The 26,195-nt window shown below is 40.3% G+C and overlaps 2 protein-coding genes across 3 annotated transcripts in view; one reads left to right on the top strand and one right to left on the bottom strand.

The window, feature by feature from the left end:
- LOC103915965 (chromosome unknown open reading frame, human C21orf2) overlaps positions 1 to 8,636 on the bottom strand; it is a 24,704-nt gene extending 16,068 nt beyond the window's left edge. The window contains exons 1-2 of the mRNA XM_009322906.1: positions 8,582 to 8,636; positions 6,617 to 6,705 (exon numbers count right to left, since the gene is read on the bottom strand). Of these exons, the coding sequence (XP_009321181.1) occupies positions 6,617 to 6,705; positions 8,582 to 8,636 (144 nt within the window). The remainder of the gene's footprint in view (positions 1 to 6,616; positions 6,706 to 8,581) is intronic.
- On the top strand, positions 5,149 to 20,609 carry TRA2B (transformer 2 beta homolog (Drosophila)). 2 transcript variants are annotated; one of them, XM_009322881.1, is made up of 9 exons: positions 5,152 to 6,196; positions 6,464 to 6,597; positions 10,664 to 10,826; positions 11,693 to 11,881; positions 13,293 to 13,408; positions 14,572 to 14,655; positions 18,443 to 18,505; positions 19,289 to 19,362; positions 20,214 to 20,609. In XM_009322881.1, the coding sequence occupies exons 3-9, from the start codon at positions 10,794 to 10,796 to the stop codon at positions 20,222 to 20,224; spliced, it is 570 nt and encodes a 189-aa protein (XP_009321156.1). In that variant the 5' UTR covers positions 5,152 to 6,196; positions 6,464 to 6,597; positions 10,664 to 10,793; the 3' UTR covers positions 20,225 to 20,609. The 2 variants fall into 2 exon arrangements, with proteins under 2 accessions (XP_009321157.1, XP_009321156.1); XM_009322882.1 differs by lacking the exon at positions 20,214 to 20,609 and having other exon boundaries at positions 5,149 to 6,196; positions 19,289 to 19,370.
- The last annotated feature ends 5,586 nt before the right edge of the window (positions 20,610 to 26,195 follow it).

The following is a 26,195-nucleotide window of genomic DNA, read 5'->3' as shown; positions in this document are numbered from 1 at the left end:
TCCCGCAGCAGCGCTGGGGGTGCACGGCCCTGCAGCCCCCTCCGAGCTCGCAGCCGGGCTGCGGCGGTCTCGGCTGGTGCCGTGGGGCCTCGTCCTCCATCCCCTAGCCCTGTTAGGTAACGTCTGGATAGGGAAGGAAAATCCCGAGCCGGTAATAGTCTGAGCCTTCGTTATACTTTCTCCAGAGCTGCATTGCAATTCACTTTTGGTGAATTACTTCCTAAATTGAGCTCCGATTTACTGCTCCTCGCGCTTGCTTGTAAAATATTGACTCTGCTTCTTGGTGTAGTTGCAGCCTTGCATCCAGGTGGCTTGGTCTCTAATTTAATTTAAACGTGATTGCAATAGTCGAAGGGTTAAACCTCAAACTGAACGCGCTCAGTGCTAGGGCAGTGTCCTTGCTTTGTGAAACCTGCAGTAGATGTTCTCTTAAACTGCGTAGTTACTGGAAGATGTTACTGTCTGGTTGGAATTCTACTAATATCGCAGTAGATGACTTGCTAAGCTTCACATTCGTGATGTACATCTGCAATACAGATTACCTATAGTTGGTTTTTCCTTAGGGAATCAGTCTTGTTGTCCGTTGAGGTCTTTAATTTTTACTGCAACAGGCAAGTGCAGCGTAGGGGTCAATACTGTGTTTTGGGTTTTTTCCCAGCATCAGTCTAACTTTTTGAACTTACTACAGCATCAGAGGGAGTTGTGGAGGTGATAAGTAGTTTAAATTTTAAACCTTCACTGGAGGTGGCAAAAACAATTCAAGAGAATGTCATAATTCTGAGCACAAAATTGCAGTGTCTTGCAGTGTCTTTCTTTGAATATAGTCTTTTCTTATTCACATTCACCTCAATAAGCTTTAATAGTGTGAGTGTTTCTACTTCAAAGTAGGTTAGGTTAGAAAAATTTGGTTTCCAGGAAGCTAAAAATACTAGATGGCAATGAATGCTGAGAGATAGGGATTAAAGAATAGACTCATACCACCCCCAGTATTATCTTTTCATTGATGTCTTCATGTCAGTCTTACAACTGGTATATTTTTAGTGAGGAAGTATTACTTCTGACTTGCTCAAGGTGCATTTCTATGTGTTAGGTTTTTTAAGTTGATTTAATGGCTATTCTGCAAGTCAGACTGAAAACCAATTTAAGATGGTAGCCTAACTTTACTAAAGTCTGCAAGGGTAACCTGCATATTTTCAATCAGAATGAGTGGAAATGTTAAAACCTTTATACCAAAGTCTTTTTGAACCATAATTGTGCAGGATATGATAGGACAGCAACTGCTGTCCCAGCTGCTTTTCTATTTTATCTTTTCTGTACTTTTATAAAAAAAAAATTCATGTGCAGGCAGTCTTCACCAAGGCTTAAAATGAGGTATGTCTGAACTTTTGTGAATTGTAAATAGGTAAATTGTATGCAATGTACATGTTTGTAAAACTAAAAATAAAACTATAGAGCTACAAGCCTGCTGTTTCAGACTAGATCAGGGAGTGGCTTTCTAATGCTATTGCCAGTGTTATTTATGATATTTTTTGCTTACTTAAGGCTTATATTTTACCAAGTCAATGGCTTTCTACTTTTTCAAGCTGGAAGTGCTAAAGTCTCTGCAGAGTAGAAACGGTGTTTGGATAAATAATCTAGAATGTGACTTCACAACTGTCTGTTAAGCTGTTCCAAGTCCATGCTGCCAGCAAGAATTGTGCTTCTGAAAATGTGTTCCTGCTTTCTCCCTTGTATGAATGTTTGTATAGTCAGTCAGATCTCGGAATTAAATCAGCTGAATTTTTTTTTTCTGATTCTGTTTCCAGCTGCATTGGTTTGCAGGCTTGACTTGATTGTGTAGCCACAAGTCCTAATGTCAGTATTGGGGATGAAGAAGAAATACCAGGTGCTTTTGCAAGTAATGGGACTTCCTATTTCAGCAGCAACACAAACTTAAAGTGGCTTATGTCACAGTTGAAAAAGAAAAGAAGAAGAAAAAAAAATCCCCAGTCAAATTATCTTTTTCAGCTTATACTCCATAGTGGGATTAAACTCTGGAAACTTTTTTTAACTGAAGACACTATAAATTATTAAATGCTACCAATACCTCAAATACTGTCAGTATGCTGTAATAATTGCCATGTTTTTCCAAGTCACTTTTATTTTGGTTTCATTCATTGAAATTGTGCTCTCTGAAGTGCATGTGATTCAGGCATGGAAGGGTTGGAAAGAAGACTAGTTAAAGGAAAAAATAGTGAGTCTTATCCAGTGAATTAGTTAATACTGATAGTGACTACTTGGTATGTGTCTGATCAGAAACTGTTTAATACGGTAGTCAGGTTTTTTGTTTGTTTGTTTTTTTATCAGAATAACTTGAATGGTGTAAATGCTCAATTTATAGATCTACTTACAAGGTCCTTAACGCATATTTTCAAAAATGCTGATTTTATTACTAAGTTGTGGAAGAAGGTCTAAGGAAGCAGTTTGAGAAGGTTAGAAACAATCTGATAGCTTGATGCCACCAAGAGGATAGGTTATTCTGTGTTCCTCCTTCATCAGCTGGCACTTGATCTGACTTTTTGGTGGGCCGATTCAGTACCCTAAGCTGTGAGAAAATTGCTTGCTTTTTGCTGATGGATTAGTTTCCTGCTGGCTTGGTGCACTGAATGAGCCCACAGAGTCAGCGCGAGGGGGCAGAGGTGGTGGGAGGAAGCTGGACTTCCGTGCTCATGGTCTGTTAGCTTGATTTTTCAAAACACATTCTTGTCTTTTATTTGGTGGAGTTTGGAAACTGTTGTAGAAAGGGGTTATTCTGCTTTCCCTCTGAGTGGATTCCCAGGGCCTGCCCCCCCAGCAGTGATCTGATCTGGTGATTGTGTGCTTCAGGGGGAAGAGAGGCAAAAGCTGTTATTTTTCTGAATTTGATCAATTGCTAAATTCAGTAGTAGAGAGGTTGAAGGAATGTGAAGTTAGCACAATTATATCTTGAATAAATCTGACTGCAGGTTGACAATGTGTAATGTGAGGCTGCATCTTTCTTTAGGAAAACAAATGGAAATATATAAGTTTACAGGGATTTTGGATTTTAAAAATAACAAATAATTTTGACTGTATCTTACATTATTAAGTAACTGAAATCTGTAACTTTCATTCCCGTGAGGAAAAACTGGATCTCAGAAATGCAAAGAAAACATGGTCCTCGCTTACATATCTTACAGCTGCTTCTGTCCATGGAAACCTTTTCTATCTACTGCCCCCAAAATAATCCTGCTGTTGTGACATTCCTTGCTTAGAGAGTAGGTGGCTGTAACGCATCTTTTCATCCCTACAGTATTACAAATTATTTTTAACGTGCTAAAGTGTGGAAAGAATAATTTGGAAACCACAAGCCTGGACTTCAGGGCTTCCACCTGAATTCCAGTACTGCCTGATGAAGGGGAAGAACTGTTGGTAAAGATCAAGGGATCTGGTGGTTTTTAAAATCTACGCTTCACAAATTCAAGGTTAGAAAAAAAAATGGTTATTTAATAGTGAACACCGGCCTTGATCTGCTTACCAGCAGTGTTTGAATATAGGTAGGATAAAGAAGGTTGTTTCTTCTTCTCTCTTCTTCCACATGTCATGACAGGAGCCTACTTTGGCATTTTTAAAAAACTTAAAATTCACAAAGTGAAAGAGCAAAAAGTAGAAAAAGAATATGTATTAATAACAACAAAACCACATAGTAGCAACTTTCTAATTTAAGTGAGCTGTGGGAGTGGCTTGTGTGAACCCTCAATGAGTGTCAGTATAATGGGGTGTTGTAAACTAAGTTCGGAGTGCTGCAGGTTCCTGGTGTTTGAAATTTTGGGTTGGGAGGATTTCCTGGGGGTTGGGGTGGGGAGGGTAACAACTTCGAAATTTTAGGAGTTATTACCAGTCTTAGTAATATCTGGAGCAGATGAGGTGCAATGAATTCCTTTGAGGCTGGAAGTAATAAAGAAGTGGCATAATCCTGTAAAATGTGGTAGATTGAAGATAAAGGTTTCAAAGAAGGATGATCTGGAAACAAAATGTGGATCTTTAGAAACTGGAAAATGTTGTAAAGTCCAAAGGAGCTAGATGAAAATAAGCCAGCGGTTTAATTTTCTGATTTAGATATACAGTTGTCTTAAGGTTTTTTCTTCCTAAGTTTCTTCTCAGATCCTAGGCATCCAATTTCCACATCAATCTTAACATAATATAGCAAAGATCGTCCAAAAAAATGTATCAAATAGATGAAGACTTCAGTCATTTGCTTATGCTAATACTATTTCTCTGCTGACTTCTTCAAAGCTTACTGAGTTCTAAAAGCTCTAAAAAGGGTATGGGGTATGTTTATGGGCAAGAGCCTCCCTGTTGCTTCCCTCCCATTGTGCATTTCATGGGTCCTTCTCAGTATTAGACCGCCTGTATTTGGACACGGCTCCTATCCAGCCTCAATCTCTCAAGACTTATGTTTTGTGAATGGAAGTATTTTTCCTCAAATGAAGAACAGCCTTAGTTTTGGTGTTTATCCCTTCTTCAATCTGGCTTTGTCTAACTCTTCTGAAAAGAGTTGAAGACTTCTTATGGCTAAGTTAATGCAGTAACTCAGAACTCATCTCCATGGATTGTTTTCTTTTGAAGGTGGTCATAGGTTTAGGTTAAATTTGTTATTTGTAACTTAAACTAGTTCTCAATATTTGCACTGCCCTTTGCAGGGTTAGTATATGAGGTGGCTATAGTTTAGAACACCTTAAACGTTTTGCCAGAGAAGAATATGGCCTTGATCAACTTTGCTTTATTTTTGTTGCTCTTCGTATTAATTGAAAATCTGCTTTATCCTGCAAGCTGTGTCCCATCCCTGTAGTATTGTATGGTAGGCAGTTGTAAACAGCTAAACTTTGTTTTAAGTTGTATGGAAGTGGTTTAAGCACAATTAAATTTTGGTTTAGCAAATGAATTTCTGAATGCTTAGTACAGAATGCCCATTAAGTTGAGTGCTCAGGTTTAAGAGATGTTACAAAGATGAAACAAGTGATTTTTGAGAAAAATCTGGTACTCCAGTGTCATTAGTGAGCATTCTTGATCAGAATTGACACAAAATTTAGAATTGTTTGTTTTTAGGAAAAAATAGAATTCTGCTGCTGACTTTTAAATTTTCTCTAATATCTTAAAAAAAATAATAACCTCCTAGGGCGTTCAAACCAAGTGTGTAAGCCATGTGACTGAAGTTAAGCATAATACTGATTAAAAAAAAAAGTTGAAAATGCTAATTAGGTTATGTCACTACCAAAGAGGATTACAAGTAGGTAATAGAGTAGGTGGGATATTATTCCAGAACAGCATTTGAGTGTTTTGCACAGAATTGCATTTTCGGTTGGTGGAAAATTATGATTTACTTGGAAGCATGAAGCCTGCATATGTAATCACACTTGTGCAGGCAGAGTAGGATGTGCTCAAAACCTTCAAACTAGGCCTTCTAAACTGCAAGAATGTCCCAAAAAGTAATATAATTGTAAGTCATTGAAGGACCAACCGTGTTGTGCTTTCTGCATTCAAAAAGCACATCAGTTAGTCGTCTCTGACCGCAGTAGGGACCTTACTTAAGTCACTTGTTGATTTTGTCTAAGTATGTGGCTGACAGTGCAAAGTATTCTGAGTTTCCTAATGCTAGAATTCATTAGTAGATATTCAGTTGATCCACTGTGCATTTGCTATTAAATATAGGCATAAACAGCAAATTCAGTTGCTTAGTACCAAGTTAAACTGAATTGACTGAATCTGTTTATAAAATAGTAGGGCATTTGGTAGATTCAATTCTTGAACTGCATATATAGTAAAAGTCCACAAAACATTTTTTTTCTAGTTTCAGTTTTGGCACTAGATTTTATCCTGGAGTTTTTAAATATTCTTCATCCTGTTCTTTTTCTATTAAGGTTAATGTTGAAGAAGGAAAATGCGGAAGTCGCCATTTGACAAGTTTTATAAATGAGAATTATTTGAAGCTCAGGAATAAGTGAAGCTGAAATTTGAAAAAAAAGAAAGTGAATGCATGCTAATTATCAGACCAGAAGTCCCACTTGTAGAATATTGAGCAATTTGTGTGAAGTGGGGAAGATGAAAGAAGTCAGAATTTGAAACGGAAGAATGAAGAAAAGGAATAAAAATGAAGTTAAGATAAGAAGTAATCTGGAATCTGAAAGCACTACGCTAAGTAATTACTAGTCTGTTTATGTGTCCCTGTATATTTTGCTAAACATGCATGCATTATCTGTTTAATAGCAAAAGTATATGCAGGGTAAAGAAGTGTCTACCAGGGAAAAAAAAAAAAAAAACCTACTTAAAAATCTAGGCAGTTCTAATGCCAACTGCCCGGACACATAGATATGAATTTTTACCATTTATTTCACTGGAGCTTGTTTACAGACCTTAGGTAAACGAGAAATTGTGTACAAATTAGGCTTTCAATATCTGCGTGCAGGAATCCCGTTCTGCTTCCAGAAGCGGAAGTGCTCATGGGTCTGGCAAGTCGGGGAGACACACCCCTGCAAGATCTCGATCTAAGGAGGATTCCAGGCGTTCCAGGTCAAAATCTAGATCCAGGTCTGAATCCAGGTGAGTTTATTTCTTTTACCTCTTCCTCCTCTTCGCAAGTCAATTGATTGTCAGAGGTGAACTGAAGTCCAATGTAGCCCAGTTCTGTTTCCAGAGATACCTGGTGATCTGTGGACATTGAATACAAAGGGGCATGTGTGGCTTCAGGATTTGAAAAGATAAACTATCAAGTAGGATATTTTTGCAGCTTTTTCTAAGAGGTGGTCGGCTATGTAGGCTTGTATCTCAGCTGATACAGTTTGGAGGTGGCCTGCCTTTTAGGTCTTGGAATAATGGCTAATTTCTGAGCAAGAAGCATTAGGAACTTGAGATGTTAGTTTTTCTGTGCATTAAAAGAAATACATGCGTCAGCAGATTTTCCATTTTAGGTCACATTAATGTATCACATTTTCTCATTGGAAGCAATGATGTTTCTGGAGTAGTTAACGGTATATTCCATGAAAAAGAAGCAATAGAGATAAATGTGAATTTCAACAGATGTCTGTCTGACCTTTTAAATGTATATTAATTTAACTTGAAAATTAGCAGGCTGGAAAGCTTTAAAGATTAGATGGCTTTCTCTCAAAAAAAAAAAAAATCGTGGAGAAAGTAGCTTGCTTATTGTATTTGTTACGTGGCAATGCAAATGTACACTGTGAAAATGCCTTTCGTGCTGTATTACCTATCTTTATACTCATGTGCTAAATAAGCTGTGTGCAATGACAGAATTCCTCTTGAAACTGTTAACAGACATAACTGAGACATAAAATATGCTGACAGTCCAGAAATAAGACTATAAATGTTACTGCTAGCCAGTTTACATTGGCTTTGCTAGGTGTGTCATGTAAGAGGTACATACTTAATAAAGAATGGAGAGGCAACAAAACCTGTAAATGGGTGAATGACGTTATTTTCTTAAGAGTCTGGATAATTGAGTGCTGACTACAGAAATGAATGTGTTGATAGTTCCTTTACTCATTTGTAAGCGTTCAGGTTAAAAAACGTGGGTTTCAGCAGTGGGGTTTCCAGTTGAGCTGTTCACAATATACTTTTTATGTGTATGAGCAATGAATTAGGCTTGCCAAAGCCTGGGGGTCAGGCTGGAGGAAGGATGACAAGTCTGGAAGACATTGTGCTTATTAGCAGTCACCCATGAAGGAAAACACTATCAAATACTGTGTTTAGGTATCCTTGCAAGATCAAAGTGATCAGTTTGAAAGGCTTTTGTGAGAAGGGAAATACTTGGGAAATTTTGATGGCAGAGGAATGGGCTTTTTTCTGTGTACTTCAGGCACAGTCACAAGTGTCAAATCATGCACTTGGCAATCCCTGTAGTGCAAGAACGAAGATGTCAAATTAAATGAATAAGGACTTGGTAGAGTAATACTGCTTTATAGAGTATGAAATTGGGGTGACCTCTGGAATTGCTAGTAGTGAGAGATTCACAGGACAGCTCAGGAAAGGTCCAGTCCGAAACCCTGCTCAAGGCAGTCAGCTCTGGGCTTAGACCATGTTCTCAGGGCTTTATCCAGTTGGGTTTTGAAAACCTCAGAGGATGGAGACTGTGCCACCACCCTTGGGGAACCTTTTAATTTTAAAATAACAAGCAAGTCAGGGCCCAGCCCAGCATGTCTTTCGGTACCTTAATCCATAACCCCTAGGAATTTCATATGCTTTAAAGCACCGTGTTTCTCACTTGCAGAATAACCATAACACTGTGTAAGAATGCAATCATAAATAGTATAAAATGCTGGAAGAAGCAAATACAAGACCTAGAATTTATGAGAAACCTGGCAAATCACTCTTTAAAGAATATGCTGGCAACTGACCCTACTTTTTGATGAACAAAAGTAGAAGCTTATGACTACCACAGCTTCCTGAGCATTTAACAGCTGTCTTGAAAATGCCTATGGCTGGAAATACTGGAAATATGGCAGGGTGAGAGTGTGATCATTAGCAGATTTGGGCAGAATTGTGTCAAGGCACATATTTAGAAACAACATACATATATCTCTTTTCAGTGCCGTCACATAGTTGGATGTGATCATGGAGCCGGTCATCTAACTCTGGCTCTCAGCAGAGAAATAACCTTGTGAGAACTTTCCTATTTCTTAGTAGTTTCTGTTGCAAATGTATTTTTGAGTTACCAGCTTTATAAATTAAACTTTGATTTGGGAACAAATCTGTGTCCTGGCGTATTTATCATTTGGGGTGTGGATGTACTTGATTTAAAAATCTGCTTTTTCTGAAGTTGTCATCAGCAGCACAGCAAGCTTGTTATCTTTGGCTGACTCTGTGAAGTCTAAACAATTCTTAATGAAGGAATAGGATTTTCAGCTGTGGTGGCTTTGCAGCAAAGGAGCATAATGGCAGTATGACATGTTAAGGCAGCAGTATAAGCAGTGCCTATTTAAAATAAGCCTTGTTCTCTTGCATAATGGATTTCCTGGTTTAGAAGTGTCCAGCTCTTGTTCAGTGTAATGGGTGCATTCTGTTACCTGGAACATCAGTTCTGTGTTTGCCTTAAATTTTTTTTCTGTGTCAGCGGTTGGAATGTGGCTGTATGCGTGTGTTAAACTTCTTTTTTTATTACTATTATTTCTGTCTGTCTTTACTGTCTTCCCTGCCTCAGGGAAGTTCTCTTTTTTTTTTTACTTTTGGTTGCCAAAAATATTTAGAGGTATTGTAACGGGACGTGCTGAGTTAATTTCTCCTGGACATGTATACATGTTTCAAGTTGAGGAAGACAGAACTTAGCTGGCTCACTTCTGACAAGGTTGAAGGCATTTTTTTAAGGAGGCCTGTAACGTACAGAGTGTATATCGTGCAGTTTGGCTGTCTGGTGACACTTACCTAGTGAGAAATCCTGACTGTGGAAGAAGCTGTTAAATGCTCAGGAGTAAAAATGGGTTCAGGTGAAGAGCTTCGTTCATGCTAGTGTAGTGGTGGTGTTACTGTGAAACCCAGTTGTGCAATGATGGTAGCTTATGGTCTTGGTCAGTACTTGCTACCTTGGCTTCCACAAACTAGAGGAAGGATATTTAAGACACAAACAAGAGTCTGAAGATTAACAGGGTATGACTAAGAGCCTTTGAATATTAAACTGGTTATTGCACTTCTTAGCCTTGCAGCAATTTTCTTTGTAGTTGTGTGGAATGCAGATTATTCAGTGACTGCCATCAGCAGGCCCAGCTGAGGCATAATATTCCAGTTTAAGTGCCTGCCCAGCTTTTCAACTAAGATTGTCTGTGTTGGGAGGGCTGAGGGTTTAGTAGAAGGAATTGGAGTGTTTCAGAACCTCATCTCCACAGACCTAGTGCTGTCAGAAAACATTTCTGGAACTGTTCTGAGGAGGCCTGAGCTGAAATTAGTGAGCAGTTGTACCATTGCCTAAATACACTTGAAGTGTGAACATGTAAACATTCTTGAACATCTAATGTTAAATAACTGTTGAAATACCAGAAGGTAAATAAGCTTAGTACCGCTTAATTTCTTCAATTGTGTTAAGATCTGTTTCAGGGGCATTTGCCAGACTTCTGTGCTTGTAATTATGCACTGTGTAAAAAGTGTATTTGCTTTTCAGTGTCACTGAAAGCAGTGCTATTCTGAGTGCTAGAATAAGCAGAAGTGTGCACCTCTGCAATCGTGCATGCTATATGTTAAGTCATATTTTTTCCTGTTCCCTTATTCTGTTAAGTCTTTAAAAGAAAGGCATCCCAGCTATTTTTACTTAAATGCTACTGTAAATGCTGAGAATATTCTAAGCATATACTGTGTCAAACCAAGATAGCCTTGTTAGAGAAAGTTAAAAGCTATTGGGGAATTAAAAGCTAACTAAAATGGAAGTTGAGGTTCCTGTTCTGCAGTAAAAATGTTCTGAGAGCATCTACAGTAATCTAATTGTAAAGATTTAGCATGCAGTCCTTGAGAGTAGTGACTAAATTGGTTATAGCTGAATCATGTGGTACTGCAGGTTTTTAGGAAATGCTTATTTGGGCTTTTTGTTTGTGAATATCTGACGTATTTTTGAAGGGTTAAAAAAACCAAACAAAGCCAACACTGTACCTTTTTGGTTTTTTTTCCTCAGATCTAGATCAAGGAGGAGTTCCCGTAGACACTACACAAGATCACGCTCTCGTTCCCGCTCTCATAGAAGATCCAGAAGTAGGTCTTACAGTCGGGATTATCGGCGACGACACAGTCACAGCCATTCACCCATGTCTACTCGCAGGCGTCATATTGGAAACAGGGTATGTCTGTTATAAAAGTAGATGACTCATACTCTAGTCCCGAATACATCCTGAAATCACTCAATTAATTAATTGGGATTTTCCAGAAAAACATTCTGCTTCACGCTCAGGTCTGTGTAAAAGATATTGTTGAGGTTAATTGTCATTTGGCTTTTGATAAGCCATGGATCTCCATAAGTTTGCTTAGGAATGTGGGGTGGGGGGGTCTTGTTTGTCTGTCTGTTTATTAACAAATGCCTTTAGAAGTGCTACCAGTGCAGATTGTTGTCACTATACCTGCTGTAATAAATGAGTGAATGTATGCTGTGAAGGATGGGGGTAGAATTGGGAGGGAGAAACATTTGTGCTTTTGATCGAAAGCCTGGAAAACTAAAACATTTTATTAAAAGCTGTTTTGATGGTGTCTTCATTAAATGAGCAGGCAAACCAGCTTGCTTTTAGCTGCTTTACAGGCTTAGGTGGCTGAGCATGGTGTGGTTTGTGCTAAAGTGGGGGGGGAAGTGATAACTGACACAAATGAAGATGTGATCCAGGCCTCTGTGTGTGTGTGTATATCTCTCCACATTCAACAGTCATCAGCTAGCCTTTGGAGGGAAAACTTTTTAAATATAGTACCTATTATGTGCTGTAACTGTAGTTTGTACAGTACCCTGAGGAATGCAAAGTATTTTTGTGAAAGGAGGCTTCTGTATCCGTAGGTTTGATTGTAATAGTGTCTATTAGCAAGTTAACCCAACCTGAATCTCAGCAGTGTCTCTTTTGTTGTTGTTTTGGCTTGAAGCTCTGACACTCAATTAGTGAAATACCTTGTACTGCAAATACAAGCAATTTTATTCTAACACCTATCTACCTATCCCTTCCTTTAGGCAAATCCTGACCCAAATTGTTGTCTTGGTGTGTTTGGATTGAGTCTGTACACCACAGAAAGAGATCTGAGAGAAGTTTTCTCCAAGTATGGTCCAATTGCTGATGTTTCCATTGTGTATGATCAGCAGTCTCGGCGTTCAAGAGGATTTGCATTTGTGTACTTCGAAAATGTTGAGGATGCTAAGGAAGTAGGTTGGGGTACAGAATGTATGGCACGTTTGCTGTATTCTCAGTTGCTGGGATATATACTCTGTGACAAGATATAGCCCCGGGGAAACTCGCTGTTTGACCTTTAAAATGGTATAGGAGCCTTTAATGTTAATTCCTTTTGTCTGTATGAAACAATCATAATGCAAGCTAGTCCACAGTATCTTTTCTTCCCTGCCTTCTCAGGGGCTAAAAAATACTTGGCACCTCATAATAAATGTCAGAGTCTTAGCTCTAAAGGTATCTACTGTGTACCAGAGGAGAGAGTGGAGAGGTATGAATACTGGTCCCTGTGCAGGGTGAGCTGTTGTGTAATTCACAAAAGCAAACTTTGGGCTAGCCATAGTGCAAACTATGCCAACAAGAAAAGAAAATAGAAACACAGGCTCTCTGTTTTAATTATGAGATGAGAGTTCCTTCCTAACTCCACATGTGATCTTATATTTAATAACAGGCATGTTCAGAGTGGACCAGACGGCCATTTCAGAGTTCTCTGTAGGAGCGCTAACATGCATTCTGCTGACATCTAGTGCTTCGGTCTGAAGGGGGGGAGTGGGGAGGGGAATCTTCTGAAAATAAAAGGCCGGGCAAAGGTACAGTGGCTTCCTGGTCCCTGCAAATGTCCACGGGAAGCCCTAAGGGATTCAGTAAATTGAAGCATTGTCAATACCATATAACAAATTACAGGATTTGTGCTTGCAAGTGCTACAGAATGAACAGGGAATTCTATACTCGCCAGGTATAGAATTCCACGCTCAGGCCAGCCCTTGGAGAGCAGTATGCTTATGTGCTGTAATTAGGCTTATATTCTGCATAAATTACACTACTTAAAGTCTCTAGTGTCTTCTTTTCCAAATTAGGCATAAAGACTTCCATGTTAGGTTGGAGCTTTGGATGTAGGTCCTGCTACTTGGCAGAAAAAAACAAGGGTTTTGGTTTTTTTACTTCAGATTTACTTAGGACTCAGATATTACTGTATTCAAGGTTATGGTGGGTTTTGAGGATGTATTGGAGGAAAAAAAACTTAACAGAAGAGCATTGTTAAATGCTTTGCTTCATGTGTGTTGGAGTAGTTACATCCCCCTACATAAGCATGTTCAAAGGTTCCTCTTAATCATGTTAGAAACAGGTACTGAAACAATTGTTAAATTATGTTCCTTTTAGGCTTTTTATGCAATATAAGTCACATTTTAAGTGGTTACTGAAGCTTATATCCAACTGGCCTAGAATGTCTTAGAGTTTAGGGTTGGTGTTCTGTATAAGGCATAAGTGAAACTTGGGCGTGCATCCTAACAGCCATTTTAGGACTTAATACTTGACGCAGTGGTTAGAAACTTGTGTTGGTAATAAAGTTCATACTTACAGCTAATTGTATTTTATCACCCTGCTCAGGCAAAGGAACGTGCCAATGGAATGGAGCTGGATGGAAGAAGGATCCGGGTAGACTTCTCCATAACAAAAAGACCTCACACACCTACCCCTGGAATCTATATGGGAAGACCCACTTAGTAAGTTACCTGTGTGGGGGTTTTTCCAAACCAGTGTGGGACAGGATTAATTGTCATGTTTTGTTTTCTGTATCCCCTCTGAGAGACCTGATTCTGTGTGGTTTTCCTAGCTTATCAGGCTTTTGCATTAATGCACTGTTCTGAAAGCTGTTCCCTTGCTTCTGAATTGTGTGCTGTACAGTATGTGGATGTTTCAGTACTAGAAACTAAAATACAAAAATCACTGTTGATGCCTAATTACATTTTTTAAAAAAGTCTCCTTAACAAGACCTGTGCTAATGCTGATGTGGTGAAAACTGACTCAACTGATAAAGGAGACTCTTCAGAATTAAAAAAAAAAAGACTACATGTGGACAGCCATCAGTAGTAATGCATAGCTTTTCAGCTTTTTAGATAGGAGGGGTTAATTTATATAGCACTTGTCAGTGACTGATCTAGGGTCAGCCTGGATTACAGTGAGCAGAAACCTGTGTTCCTTAGTTATACAGCCCAGACATTAGCTATCTAAACATTTAAATAAGTCTACAGTAAGATTTTTTTGACAATTTCTAAATTATTTTAAGTTGTCGTATGTACCTTCAAATATTAATGTCTTTTGCAAGCTCAAGTTTTCAAGAGTGAATTAACAAATACTAGTTGAGCAGCTGTGTGGTGCAGTTTGCCCTATCCACAGAGTATGCTTTTGACTTGCCAAGAATGTAAATTGTTTTCCCAAGTCATTTCCCAGTTGTTTTCCCAAGACTTTCAGCTTATGGTACTGGTAGTTATGTAGTTGATGTTGTGTTGAGACTGCAGGTTATTTTTTTAATGGGAAAGTTTTTCCAAAAGGAGCTTTCTGAGAGTTAAAAGTGAATGAAGAGTTGTCACAGAATGGAATTTCTCACGTGCCTGTGATACCAAAAGGTTAAGAGATTTCAGACCAAGGAGGAAAGTAGCTGTCTTAAAGTTCAAGTGTTTTAAAAAGCAATTATTTAAGTAGTTCTGTTCCCATCTGCACTGATGGGAAAGTAGGAGTGCTCACAATCATTTCAATTGTGAGGATGCGAGGTAATGGTATAACCCAGTTAAAATGGTGTATACTTGACTGACTGTATGCCTACTGAAAAGCACTGCAAACAATGTTTTATATTTTATTAAATGTAATTCTCTTTCACTACTTGTAGTGGCAGCTCACGACGACGAGATTACTATGACAGAGGGTATGATAGAGGGTATGATGATCGTGACTATTACAGCAGATCATACAGGTGAGGCAATGTTTGTAATATTCGACTGCTTTTTAAACTGTGCTTTCTCATCTACTTTTCTACCTATATAAGTTAAGCAGTTCATCCTACATATGTATGCCAAAATATTTTTGCACTTCCTGTCATTCTGGAATCTTACTATAAATCTTTACCACAAATCAGATTGGTCAGATCGAGAAATACTTTGTGATGTTTAACCTGTGGCATGAGTTAGTCCATAATGTTTTTTAAATCTGCATTAAGTTTTGAAAGACAAAGTATGTTCTCTGTACTCTGATTTTAAAAGACACTTTTGTTTGTTCATCTGTTAGCATTGAAATGGTGGGCATGCAGGTGCAGATCTAACATTTGAGTTGATATTATAGTGCTGAGTTACATTTTTAGCGTAACGTGGTAGATAAAAAGTGGGAAGTCTCTGTGGTCACCAGTATCCCCTACTAATAATTATGGCACTTCAAATGTTGCCAAAAAAAAGGAATCAGGGATTTGAACATTACCAGTTCTTTATTGGACATTTGCATTAAAAAGCTATTTCAACATACTCCGTTGGGTTAGATGTGTGTGTTTTACTCGAAGGACTCACACCTCCTGTTTCTATCTGTTTTCAGTCTAAACTTCGGTGTTCGGCAGCATAGTAGTTAGCTGAAAGAGGTGAATATTCAGGTGGTAATATACATTGTCAGAGGGCTAGTAAAGTTGATAGAAAATCTGTTGAAAACATGGTTGGTATGTAATTGATTTTGGTGATAGAGCAAGTTTGTCTTCTGCATTTTCCATTAAGACTGCCAATAAGACTTGTCCCCTTTGAAATCTTCCATAATTTCTGGGACACTATTAAGTTGGACGCAAAGATAAGAGTTTATTTTTTTCTGTCTGCAATTACCAATCATTCCTGTAGTTGCAGAATTCTGTAGTAGTACTTCCTAAGTTGTTTGCAAAGCTTAAATGCATCAGCAATGGGTGGATTTATGATTGTTCCCTGATGGCAACCATGTAGTCATTGAAATACATGAATTCAAATCACATTATCGCATTATAGCTCAAAGACAAAAGAAGTAATAAATTTTGTGATCTTAGCTTTCAGCGTACTCCTCTGTTGCTTTCTAGGTGTGGAAGAAAATATCATCTTTGTACTTTTATTGATAGCTGTATGGTCATTGTCAGTGACTGAGGGCAGCTATCTCCTCCTTCCCTTCCTACTACTTTCAGGCAGTTTTTCTCCTCTCGGGCTGTTGGCATTGTTTCCAGTCTGTTTCTCCCCTCCCTGCCTTGCTGTTGTCACTTAAATCAGGTGCCTTGCTTCTACAGTGCTTAAATGCTGCTGTGGACAGGGAGGGGATCAAGGTGCTCTACATCATCACAGTGAACACATGAGACAGAAGTGTTGTACTCGCATTTCTGGGAAGCAGTCATTAGGGTGGTACTTTGTGTCTAACAATCCATTTTCTTGAAACATCAGTGGTTTGAACATTTTGGAGAACTGTAGCAGATAAAATCTGAACTTGATACTGGGCATACAAGAACCAAGATGTGTTGGGTTTCACTTTGCCAGCACTTGTATGTAGGCTTTCATATGTGGTAGATGGCTCTTTGACCAAACTTCCAGTTTGTTTCAGAGCACAAGGTACAAAAACTTGCTTGGGATAGTTAGCATATCCTCATCTCACTTAATGTACTAAAAGTAATTAACTGAAATCTAGTGGATAAATTAACTGAAGCAGCTCGCCAAAGTGTTGGGGAACAGAAAAGACTTGCAACATAGCCTGCTAAGCAGGCTGTTAAGAGGTGCTTCTAGCTTGCTTCTCCCACTTTCCTTTTTTTTTTTTGTATGGGGTTCTGATGTAAACCTATCAAAATGGCAAAGGTACCTAAGGACCAGCAAAAGATATGGGGCTATGCAGTATTTGGTAAGAGCTTTACACCACTGGTCTTTCTTCTTGCACTTCATAATACAGGTTTCCTTATTCTTTCATAAAGGGTCAGTCAGGGTGTACTGGTTGTCCTTAAAATCTGTTGCTTGTGTGTTCTTGAAATGTAATTTATTCCTTGTTTAGATTATGGCATGATCCTAAGTTTTTAGTGCTTAAGTGTTACCTCTTTCATTCCTGATAGTGAACAGTGGCTCAGATGTTCATAAAATGTTACCAGAAGTTGTAATTATGTTAGTTCTGGGGCATGCTGGTGAGAATAGTTGCAGACTGTGGTAGTGACTGAATGTAAAGAAGAGTACATGCATTAGATGAGGAAGAGCAGACTAGAGAGAAGTGATGTGAGAAGATGGACTACATGGTGCACTAGTCTGAGTGTAGCATACCAGAATTCATGGCTATGCTTCAGTCCAGCTTTTTGAGGCAGCCCTGTGCTGGTCGATGTTCTGACCCTCCTACATGCTCTCCCATCCTGTGTCTGTTTTGAACTAGGGCTTTGGGGTGGAAATACTCAGAATATTGACAATTCCAGCAAGGGTGATTTCCATTTCCTACCTTTAAAAAAAAAAAAGCCAACAAAAAACCACACCCCAGTGTTTTAAAGCTGCAGAACCTTCATAGCAGATATTGAAAGGGTGAAAGTAAGCCACAAATGGTTTGTGTGTGGCTGCTTTAAAAATATCATGATCTGCCTGGGTTTGATACCTGCTTGCTTGTTCTCCAGCTATTGGTCGTTTGAGGGAGAGAGAATAGCGTTGTGTATGTCATGAGTTTTTCCTTTAGGAAAGGAAAGTTAGAATTGTTAAAGATGCAGTAGAGCACTGCATACTAGTACTCCACCCTAGAAAATCAATTGGTAACAATTACTTCGAATTTTTCCCTTCCTTGCCCTCTGTGCAGTGAAGCCTTAAGGGAAATACAATTTCAGATGAGAATTGTCATGTTAAAACTTTAATTTCTCCTCATTGCCGTGGGATGCCTAATCTTGTTGGGAAAAGTATATGTAAACTGAACAATAACCTTAAAAAAAAAAACCAAAAAACAAAACAACAAACAGAAAGCAACTTGTACACTGGCTAGCTACCAAATGGAGATGATGTTAAAAAAAAAACTAAAAAAGGAGACCTGCTGATTGAAAGTGTGGTGTTGTGTTTTGGGGGTTCTTTGTCCTTCATATGATTTACGGCCTTTTTGAGCTGCTGTGAGACATCTGTGGCAGTGACTGTTCCATACTTGATTTAGTCTCCTCCTGGTAATGCTTTGCTGTATCTAAATCTGTGGAGGTACCAGCCCAACCACTTCATATCGTTAAATACTAGAATGCATTGTTCCAGTTCTAGGCAGCTTCTATATAAGGAGAAGTTATACCACAGTTCTTAAGTGCCCTTGTTTAAACGTGATTGTGAAGTGTTAAAATGTAAGGGTGTGGGTTTTTTCGCTGCCTCCACCTTGGAATCAACTTTTTCTTCAGGACAGTGAATTGATCTTGCTACTTTAAAAAAATAAATGGCTTGCCTCAAGGGGGTAAGCATCTGAGAATATAATTGGTCTTAGAAGTGATGGCTATGTATTGATCTTACATTGCTGCTCGTTGGAGAGTATGACATAGTAAAATACAATATTGGTCAGCTGGAACATGAGTCCTCTTTAACTGTTCCTTGACACCAAGTTTAGCCAACTCATTCCAGGAATCCATAGAAGTGAATGTAATGAAGTAATTCAGCATTATCCAGTGTAGGAACCAATCTTTTCTTGTCTTCACATCATTTTCTTAAGCTTGATGATGCTTTTTGCTTGTACAATGAACTTCTTGTTTATTTTTAAAATTTTCAAAAGTTGTTCTGCTTTTGTGTTCACAGAGGAGGTGGTGGTGGAGGAGGAGGAGGATGGAGAGCTGTTCAAGACAGGGATCAGTTTTACAGGTATGCTGGGAAAGCTTTCAGTGTCTGGTCAACAGTGGAAATATTCTTATACATGGTATTTTTTTTAGTATTCTATGGATCAAGTCTAGGATGTCTTTAAACACATTAGCAGAAACTGGGTGGATGCTGAGTACTTTGCAGCTCTTCGGTGAGCAGTGCAATTCATTTCAAAGGTTCTCTCCTTGCTATGTAAAGGGGTGAGGTTGGTATAGGGATGGGTTAGTGCAGCTTTGCACTAAAAAAAAAACCTGTGATTTATGCCAAGAAGTTAATGTCCTGAATGTTTGGGGATGGTTTTTTTTCATTAGGAGATTAGTGGAACTAGGCAAGGAAACGCAAAACTTGAGAGTGCCTGGATTGGAGGGGTTTGGGGGTGGGGTTGGTTGTAGCAGTGACTGCTACTCAAATCAACTCTTCATCTTGAAACAAATATTGTAGATTAAAAGTTAAGGTGTGATTTGGCTTACACTGCTGCTTTGGGATGTTCTTGGCTTGAAACACTAAGATCGCATGTAGTCAAATTGTGAATGCAAGAGAGCTTATACTTCTTTTATTAGCCCAAAGTAGTATTACTCTGACCCGGTAATAAAAAGAATATTAAGAAAACTCACATCTTTGCTTTGTTACCCAGTAGAAATATTGATCAGCTCTTTATGTGCTTATTAGCTTTCCCAAGTACACTCTTGATACCAGGATCGGGTTAGAGGTATCCATATCAAGCAGCTGCCACTCGCTTGCTCCAGGCTTTAACGAAGGGATTGTTTCTGTTGCCCTCTTTCACAGGAGGAGGTCACCATCCCCATATTACAGCCGAGGGGGCTACAGATCTCGATCCAGATCTCGATCCTATTCACCTCGTAAGTAGGCTTGGAGCTTGCATATCAAAAACAGATTTTCACTTTGCCTGAACTTCTTCTTTTGAGGTTTTGCGTCCATAAAGACTATTCAACTTCAGTGTGGTTATTTTTTTTGAATGACAGTTCCCTTTAATGTTTCATTGAGCAACTGGCAACCTTGAGGACAGTGTAAATATTTAGTTTGCAAAAAAAGTAAACTAGGCAATACCACTTGTTTAAAGAGTCTGAGGTACCATTTCTTTCTCCAAAACTCTGTTAAAACAGGAGTTTGTAGTATGCTGACAATTTGGTTACCTCTAGGACAGCAAGGCCGAATTCCCAAGCCTCGCACATTCTAACACTGAAACTTAATTTCCCAGCGTAACTTGTTCAAGAGGAGGTTAACTTCATCTGAGGTCCAGAATAGTGCTTTTTTTCTCGATTGCTTATTTGCATGGAAGATAAAGCTGCATTTTGATGGCAGAAATTTAATAAAACACAATAGCATTCCTAGCATACTCCCTTTGTAATGGATACAGAGTGAATGAATAGGTTGTGTTCTCATGTTTACCCTTTGTGTCCAAATGAAAACAAGTGTAACTCCTTTTACTGATACCAGGGAACAGTTGCAATGTGAATTCTCATTGTGCGCTGAAACATCAGCCCTGGGCATATGACGGGAATGGGGGGTTTTCTACACAAAGGAACTTCCTGGCAGAACGGTACTGGCTGCTGGACTTTGTCATAGACAAATCATAAGGCTCTTGAATTTGATGCAGATTTGAGGCATGGCAGTGAATTTAGAAAGAAATCTTAAAAATCTGTCAATCCTTGGGAGTCTAATAGCGTATGTATTTTGTTTTTTCTTTCAGGTCGCTATTAAAGTGTGACGTGTAGAGGAATTTCTAGCTACAGCGTTTGAGTTGAAATTGCAAGTTTGTGGACAATATTTTTATTGTCTCTTCTGTTTAAACAAGTGAACAGTGCCTAGTGAATAGGTGACTTTTACACCTTTTATGAAGACTACTTCCGTGATGTTAAATGCTGTTTCATTCTGCATATTTGTGTAGTTTGGTGCTTTGTTTCAAGTTGTGTTTTGAAAGGAGTATGTTTTGCATGTATTTTTTTAGTCTCAATTTTGACTCCCGAAAGGTTTCTATTGTAAAGACAAACTGTTCAGTTTTTTCTACTGATTCCAAGGTATTCTGAAGATCAAAACCTGTGTAAAATGCTTTCAAAAAGTGACAAATAAAATAAAAAGAAGTTTGTTTTTTCTTTTCCTACTTACTTTTGCCAAGTGTAAGTTATGGGTTGAAAAGAGACTACAATGCTTGTATTGTGTATTCTGGCATCATGTTTAAAGCCCAGAAGTAAAATTAACCCTCATTTTGTGTTGCTGGGTAGTTGTTCTCTAAATGTAATACCTTCAGGTATGTAAACCCAGTGTGTAGAGAAGTCCGGGGTGCAAATTGTACAGCACCAGGAGCAAGAAACATCACTTGGCAGCACTGTACGCATGGAGCAAGACTTGGTAAGGCTGTTGAGCTTTGAGGGGGGTGAACTGTTAGCAGATTATCACCTGCAATATGTAAAGCTTTAAATAAGGAGAGGGCTTCAGTGGAAGTAGATCACCATACACTTAGAGATGGCAATGAAATAACCTTTAGACTACTTTGATTTTTCTTACTTCACTGATGATTGTCCTTCTTTTAAAGAGTATGTCTTCATCTGCTTATGCCATATAACTCTCAAATGATGCTTTCCTACCGCTATAGTACCATTTTGCCTACTCGGATTCATGAACTTCATACACTTACAGGAAAATTCTGTGCAAGACTTGAAAGAACTTTTGTCGGACTAGAACTTCCCTCAGCCTTGTATCATAGCTCCAATGGTGACCAAGCACGGAGGACTAGAAAACAGTGCAAGAGCAGCGAGATGCTAGGCTACATCTGCCACTGTTCTCTCGGCTTTTGAACACAAATTCCTCTACTTTTTTTCCTGCATAGCAATTTCCACACTTTTTTTCATGGACTAAGAGTGGTTACAGGACCCTGTGGACCTGCAGCCTCTTGACCTTTATTTGATGATTTTCCGCTGTTCCTGTATGGGAATGGGACAGCTAGCTGCTCTCCACACATTTCTGTGCCATTTCTCATCAGTGGCCTCCGTTGTCTCGTCTTAATGTGGTTTTCAGATCTAGTCAGGTCTTTGTATGGAAGCTTTCAATTACTTGATCTGTTCTTTCAGAGGGGGGGTGAAAGGAAGGACCAGGATGGCACACAGTGTCCCACAGGTTGAGGAACCTGTGGGTTTATATAGTAACATAATGTTGATTTCTTTCTGAGCACCATCTTGCACTTAACCCTGGTTTGGTTCTGTTAAGTACTACTGAGCTGGAGGTTTTCATACAGTGACTTCGAAGGGCTTGCACCGGAGGATGAATGATCAGGAGCCTGCCTCTGCAGCCTTCCTTTTGTTAGAGCATTTAAAACATGGCTGTATGGCACTCGGCTGTAAACAGAAGTGCCACCAAAGCCATCAGAGGTTGGGATTTAAGTGGTAAGCCTGTTTAACCCCCAAATTTTTATTCAGTGGAAGCTATTGTTACTGGTCCTGTCAGCCCAACAAAAAAAACAGATAATCCCAGGGCAAGCGCTTGCATACTCTCACTACATCCCATTTCTTTTGGGAACAGCCAGTCATTTGCTGTCCCATGAAGGATAAATGCACTTAAGGTTCTTCATTTAAGTGCTTCTAAATTCCATTTCTTGTTTTTAGAATCGGCACTGAATCACTCAGTTTTTAGCTATAATCTATTGCATTTAAAAGATCTTGGGCAAACACTATACTGTATATCATAGAATAGTTTGGGTTGGAAGGGACCTCTAAAGGTCATCTAGTCCAACAGTCCCAGCCGTGGGCAGGGACATCTTCAACTAGATCAGGTTGCTCAGAGCCCCGTCCAACCTGATGTTGAATGTCTCCAGGGATGGGGCATCCACCACCTCTCTGGGCAACCTGTGCCAGTGCTTCACCACCCTCAGCATAAAAAATTTCTTCCTTACATCTAGTCTAAATCTACCCCCCTTTAGTTTAAAGCCATTCCACCTTGTCCTGGCGCAACAGGCCCTGCTAAAAAGTTTGCTGCCATCTTTTTTGTAAGCCCCCTTTAAGTACTGGTAGGCTGCAAGAAGGTCTCCCCAAAGCCTTCTGTTATCCTGTGTAGTAAATCTAATGATCTAATTATTTTTTTAACCTTGTGTTGGAGGAGATGGATTGAGCTTTTCTCATTGGTTTACAGTGAGACTATTTTTTGTGTAGAATTGGTGGTATACTCATTCCTGGACTCAAAACTACGTTCTGGACTGATGTAGGGAAGAAAGTGCTTTCCCCTTTTGCTCTGGGAAGCAGTTCGGCAAATTCTGTGCAATCGCGTGAAGCAAGAGACTGAAGAAATAAGCCCTACTTGCGGCAGCTGCCTGGAGAGGATGGCAGCTAACAGCAATGCACCAGGTGTCTTAGGTTTTTGCAAATACCTGGTATTTTTTATAAATGTATCAGTTTTTACTGTCTGGATGTAAGACTAGACAACAGGATTTCAGCAGTAACTACTTTTAACTGTATCAGCAGTAGCATCCCCTCCCTAATCAAGTTGGTACTCCCTTTTAAGCATCCCGTGGGGTGCTGTTGTGGTTTAACCTCAGCTGGCAACTGAGCACCACACAGCCACTTGCTCACTCTCCCCCCGCTCCCCCGGTGGGATGGGGGAGAGAATTGGAAGAGTAAATGTGAGAAAAACTCGTGGGTTGAGATAAAGAGTAAAAGTGAGAAAACTCATGGGTTGAGATAAGAACAGTTTAATAATTGAAATAGTAATAATAATAGAATACACAAAGCAAGTGATGCACAGTGCAATTGCTCACCACCTGCTGACCAATGCCCAGCCAGTCCCCAAGCAGCGGCCCCCCCGGCCAGCTTCCCCCAGTTTATGTACCGAGCATGATGTCACATGGTATGGAATGTCCCTTTGGCCAGTTTGGGTCAGCTGTCCTGGCTGTGCCCCCTCCCAGCTTCTTGTGCACCTCCAGCCTTCTCAGTCGGTAGAGCATGGGGAGCTGAAAAGTCCTTGACTAGTGTAAGCACTACCTAGCAACAACTAAAGCATCGGTGTGTTGTCAACATTGTTCTCATCCTAAATCCAAAACACGGCACTGTACCAGCTACTAGGAAGGAAATTAACTCTATCCCTGCCAAAACCAGGACAGGTGTGTAGCACTGCTCCTGTGCTGAGAGCATCCCAAATCCCTGTGCCAGGTCCTTGCCCAGTGTGAGTGTTTTGGGGCTGTGGTGCCACGGTCCATGTGCGGACGTGTGCAGGAGCGTTCCCTGGGAAGGTGGAGTCCTACCCGCTGGAGCTGACCTTTCTCCTTTGCAGAGCGGGCAGTCTCTTCGTTCTTTTGACTGCTTTCTTGGTTTGACTTTCTTAGTTTTGACTGTTTTCTTAGTCACAGTCTTAACGCTTCCTTTGAATCACTCAGCAGGGGTTGACAAACGCGGAGTCAAGAACATGTGTCCTTTGGTAAGTGTCTTTATTTTTTAGTAAAATGAGGATTTCGCAACTCATGGTGCAGTTCCTGGCAGCTGAGTTCATCTGATGGCTCGTAGCTGCCAGAAGAGCATCCTCCCACCCCTTCCCCGCACGGTGATACCTGGTACTACTGGTAAGGCTCAGATCCACTGCGGAGCCGTGCTCTGGTCCGGATGAAAGCAAGCTTTTCCTCCGCAGAGGGCACGAAAGAAGACAGGGATGTTGTGTTGGTTAGAGACGGTGTGCTGAAGTGCACCCTAAAATCCTGTATATAGGGTTTGGGAAAGCGTTGGCTCCGGAAGCACCGGAGTCTTGCAGTGGGGAGAGCCTTTTGTCTGGGTGTTTCCTGCTGCTGAATCACTCCAACTGCTTGTCAGTCCAGAAAGAGCCCCTGGTCAGATGCTCCCCAGCGTGTGTAATGTTGCCCTGTTACGCGGGAATGACAGATTGCTGTGGTATGTGATGCACTTCTAAACCGCGTCTGAATCACTGCTGGATGTCCTGATGCTCTGCCAGCGTGTAACGCAGAAATTCATCGTAGGGGAGGGGGAAAAGCGTACCCTGAACTTCGGCAGAAATCCCACCAGCGGTAGGGAAGCATCCTCTGCCGTGGCGGCTGCAAAAGCAACATCTGCTTGGGTGGATGTGAAATGCTGTGCCCTTTGCTGACCCGCTTTCCCGTCAAGAGTAGGACACGTAGCAAACTTTAAAAGCACGTGGGGAAAAAGGAAACTGGGCAATGTTTGTGCCGTTGCATTGCTGGTCTCTCCCCACCGTGTGCAGGTGGAGTTCCTTATGGGTCAGTTTGTGCCTCTCCTGGCTTGAGAGATCCTCCAATCCCTGCACAACACGGCAGCATCTCCCCGGTCACCTGGGCACGAGGACAGTCCCCATGGGGGGTGGCATAGCTCAAGGGAGCTGCTGAGCATCGGCATGCAAGGGGCGATATTGTCAGGGGTAGTCGTGGTTTTAGTATATTTGGAAAAACATTATTAAAATCGACTCGTAAGGTGGCTTACAAGCACAAATTAACTTGAAACTGGGTCTTAAGAGCATCTGGGTCCAGCACAGCGCTGAGCACGGGCAATGGAGACCGAAGGGAGAGCAGGGGGCCTGTGACTCTCCTGGCACCCCTTGCACAAGCAGTGCAGCAGCTTTCAGCGCTCTGCTGCATCTTAAGAGTTCCTAAAAATCATATTTTCTGTAGTAACTCCTTAATTTGAGTTCAAGTAATTTATTTTGTTGTTCACATTTCAGTTCCAGCAAATCAATCGCATGAAAGGCAGGTACTGCCGCCCCAACAGAGCTGCTTTCAGAGCCAAGAGAAGCTGACCCTTTCTTTTTCCTGCTTCAATATGATGGGTATGGCTCCTTAGGGCTCTCTTGGGTGTCCATCTCTGGCACCTGGCCTTTGCTCAATCATGTTGGTCCTAGACATCCATACCTTCAAGATCACCTTAGGAGAGTCAGCAAAACTTTCAGCCTGTTGGGAAGGAGCTATTGGTACACCGCTACTGACAGTCTCTGTCCATCGTTCCCATCGTTAAAAAGTTAAGAGTTACGTCTCAGCAATGCTCAGCCCCTGTACAGGTGTAATTAACAGAGATCCAGTTATTAATTCAATTACCCAGCCATGATAGTTGCCTTGCACCTCGGCATCCCGAATGTTAAGGGCTGATGACCTGAAAGCTTCCAAAATTCTGTTAGTAGTTAGTAGATACTCACTCATGTCCTAGCAAATGGTGAGCAAAATGATTCCCCTGTGGCTTGAAAAGTACAGAAGCGTTTTTCAACCAAATTCTGAATTATTTTCTCAACTACGCTCTTCATGATGGATAATCTCACCTTACAGAGGTGGACTGCCTTAGCGCTCAGCACTGCTGACTGCAGCCAGTTCTGTGATGCTCTCCCCTCATGTCCGCAGCAGCTGCTCAGTTTTCTTGCTAGGAGGTTTCTAAAAGCCAAACGATACCTTTAAGAAAGTTCATCAGCACTATATTAGAGTTAAATTTTGGGTTTACTCCAGTCTCGTGGTGCCTCATCCCTGGCATGTGGCGATGGAGGGCAGGTGGAAGCCACTCCACCAGCGCATGCCAATCCCTCTTGCAGTGCATCATGGCACACAAGGTCACCTCTGTGACTTGGTCAGAAGGAAAAAAATAAGTCCTTTTGTAAAGGAAACAAATTTAATTTGTAGTTAATTTGTAGGAGAGGGTTTATTTGGAGCTTTTTTTTTTTTCTTTGGTACTGCCTCTCCAGCAGT

The sequence above is a fragment of the Pygoscelis adeliae genome, unplaced genomic scaffold, assembly GCF_000699105.1.
Source record: "Pygoscelis adeliae isolate BGI_AS28 unplaced genomic scaffold, ASM69910v1 Scaffold554, whole genome shotgun sequence".
Taxonomy (NCBI): Eukaryota; Metazoa; Chordata; class Aves; order Sphenisciformes; family Spheniscidae; genus Pygoscelis; species Pygoscelis adeliae.
The sequence above is the reverse complement of the archived record's forward strand: the minus strand, read 5'-3'. Positions and strand labels throughout refer to the sequence as shown.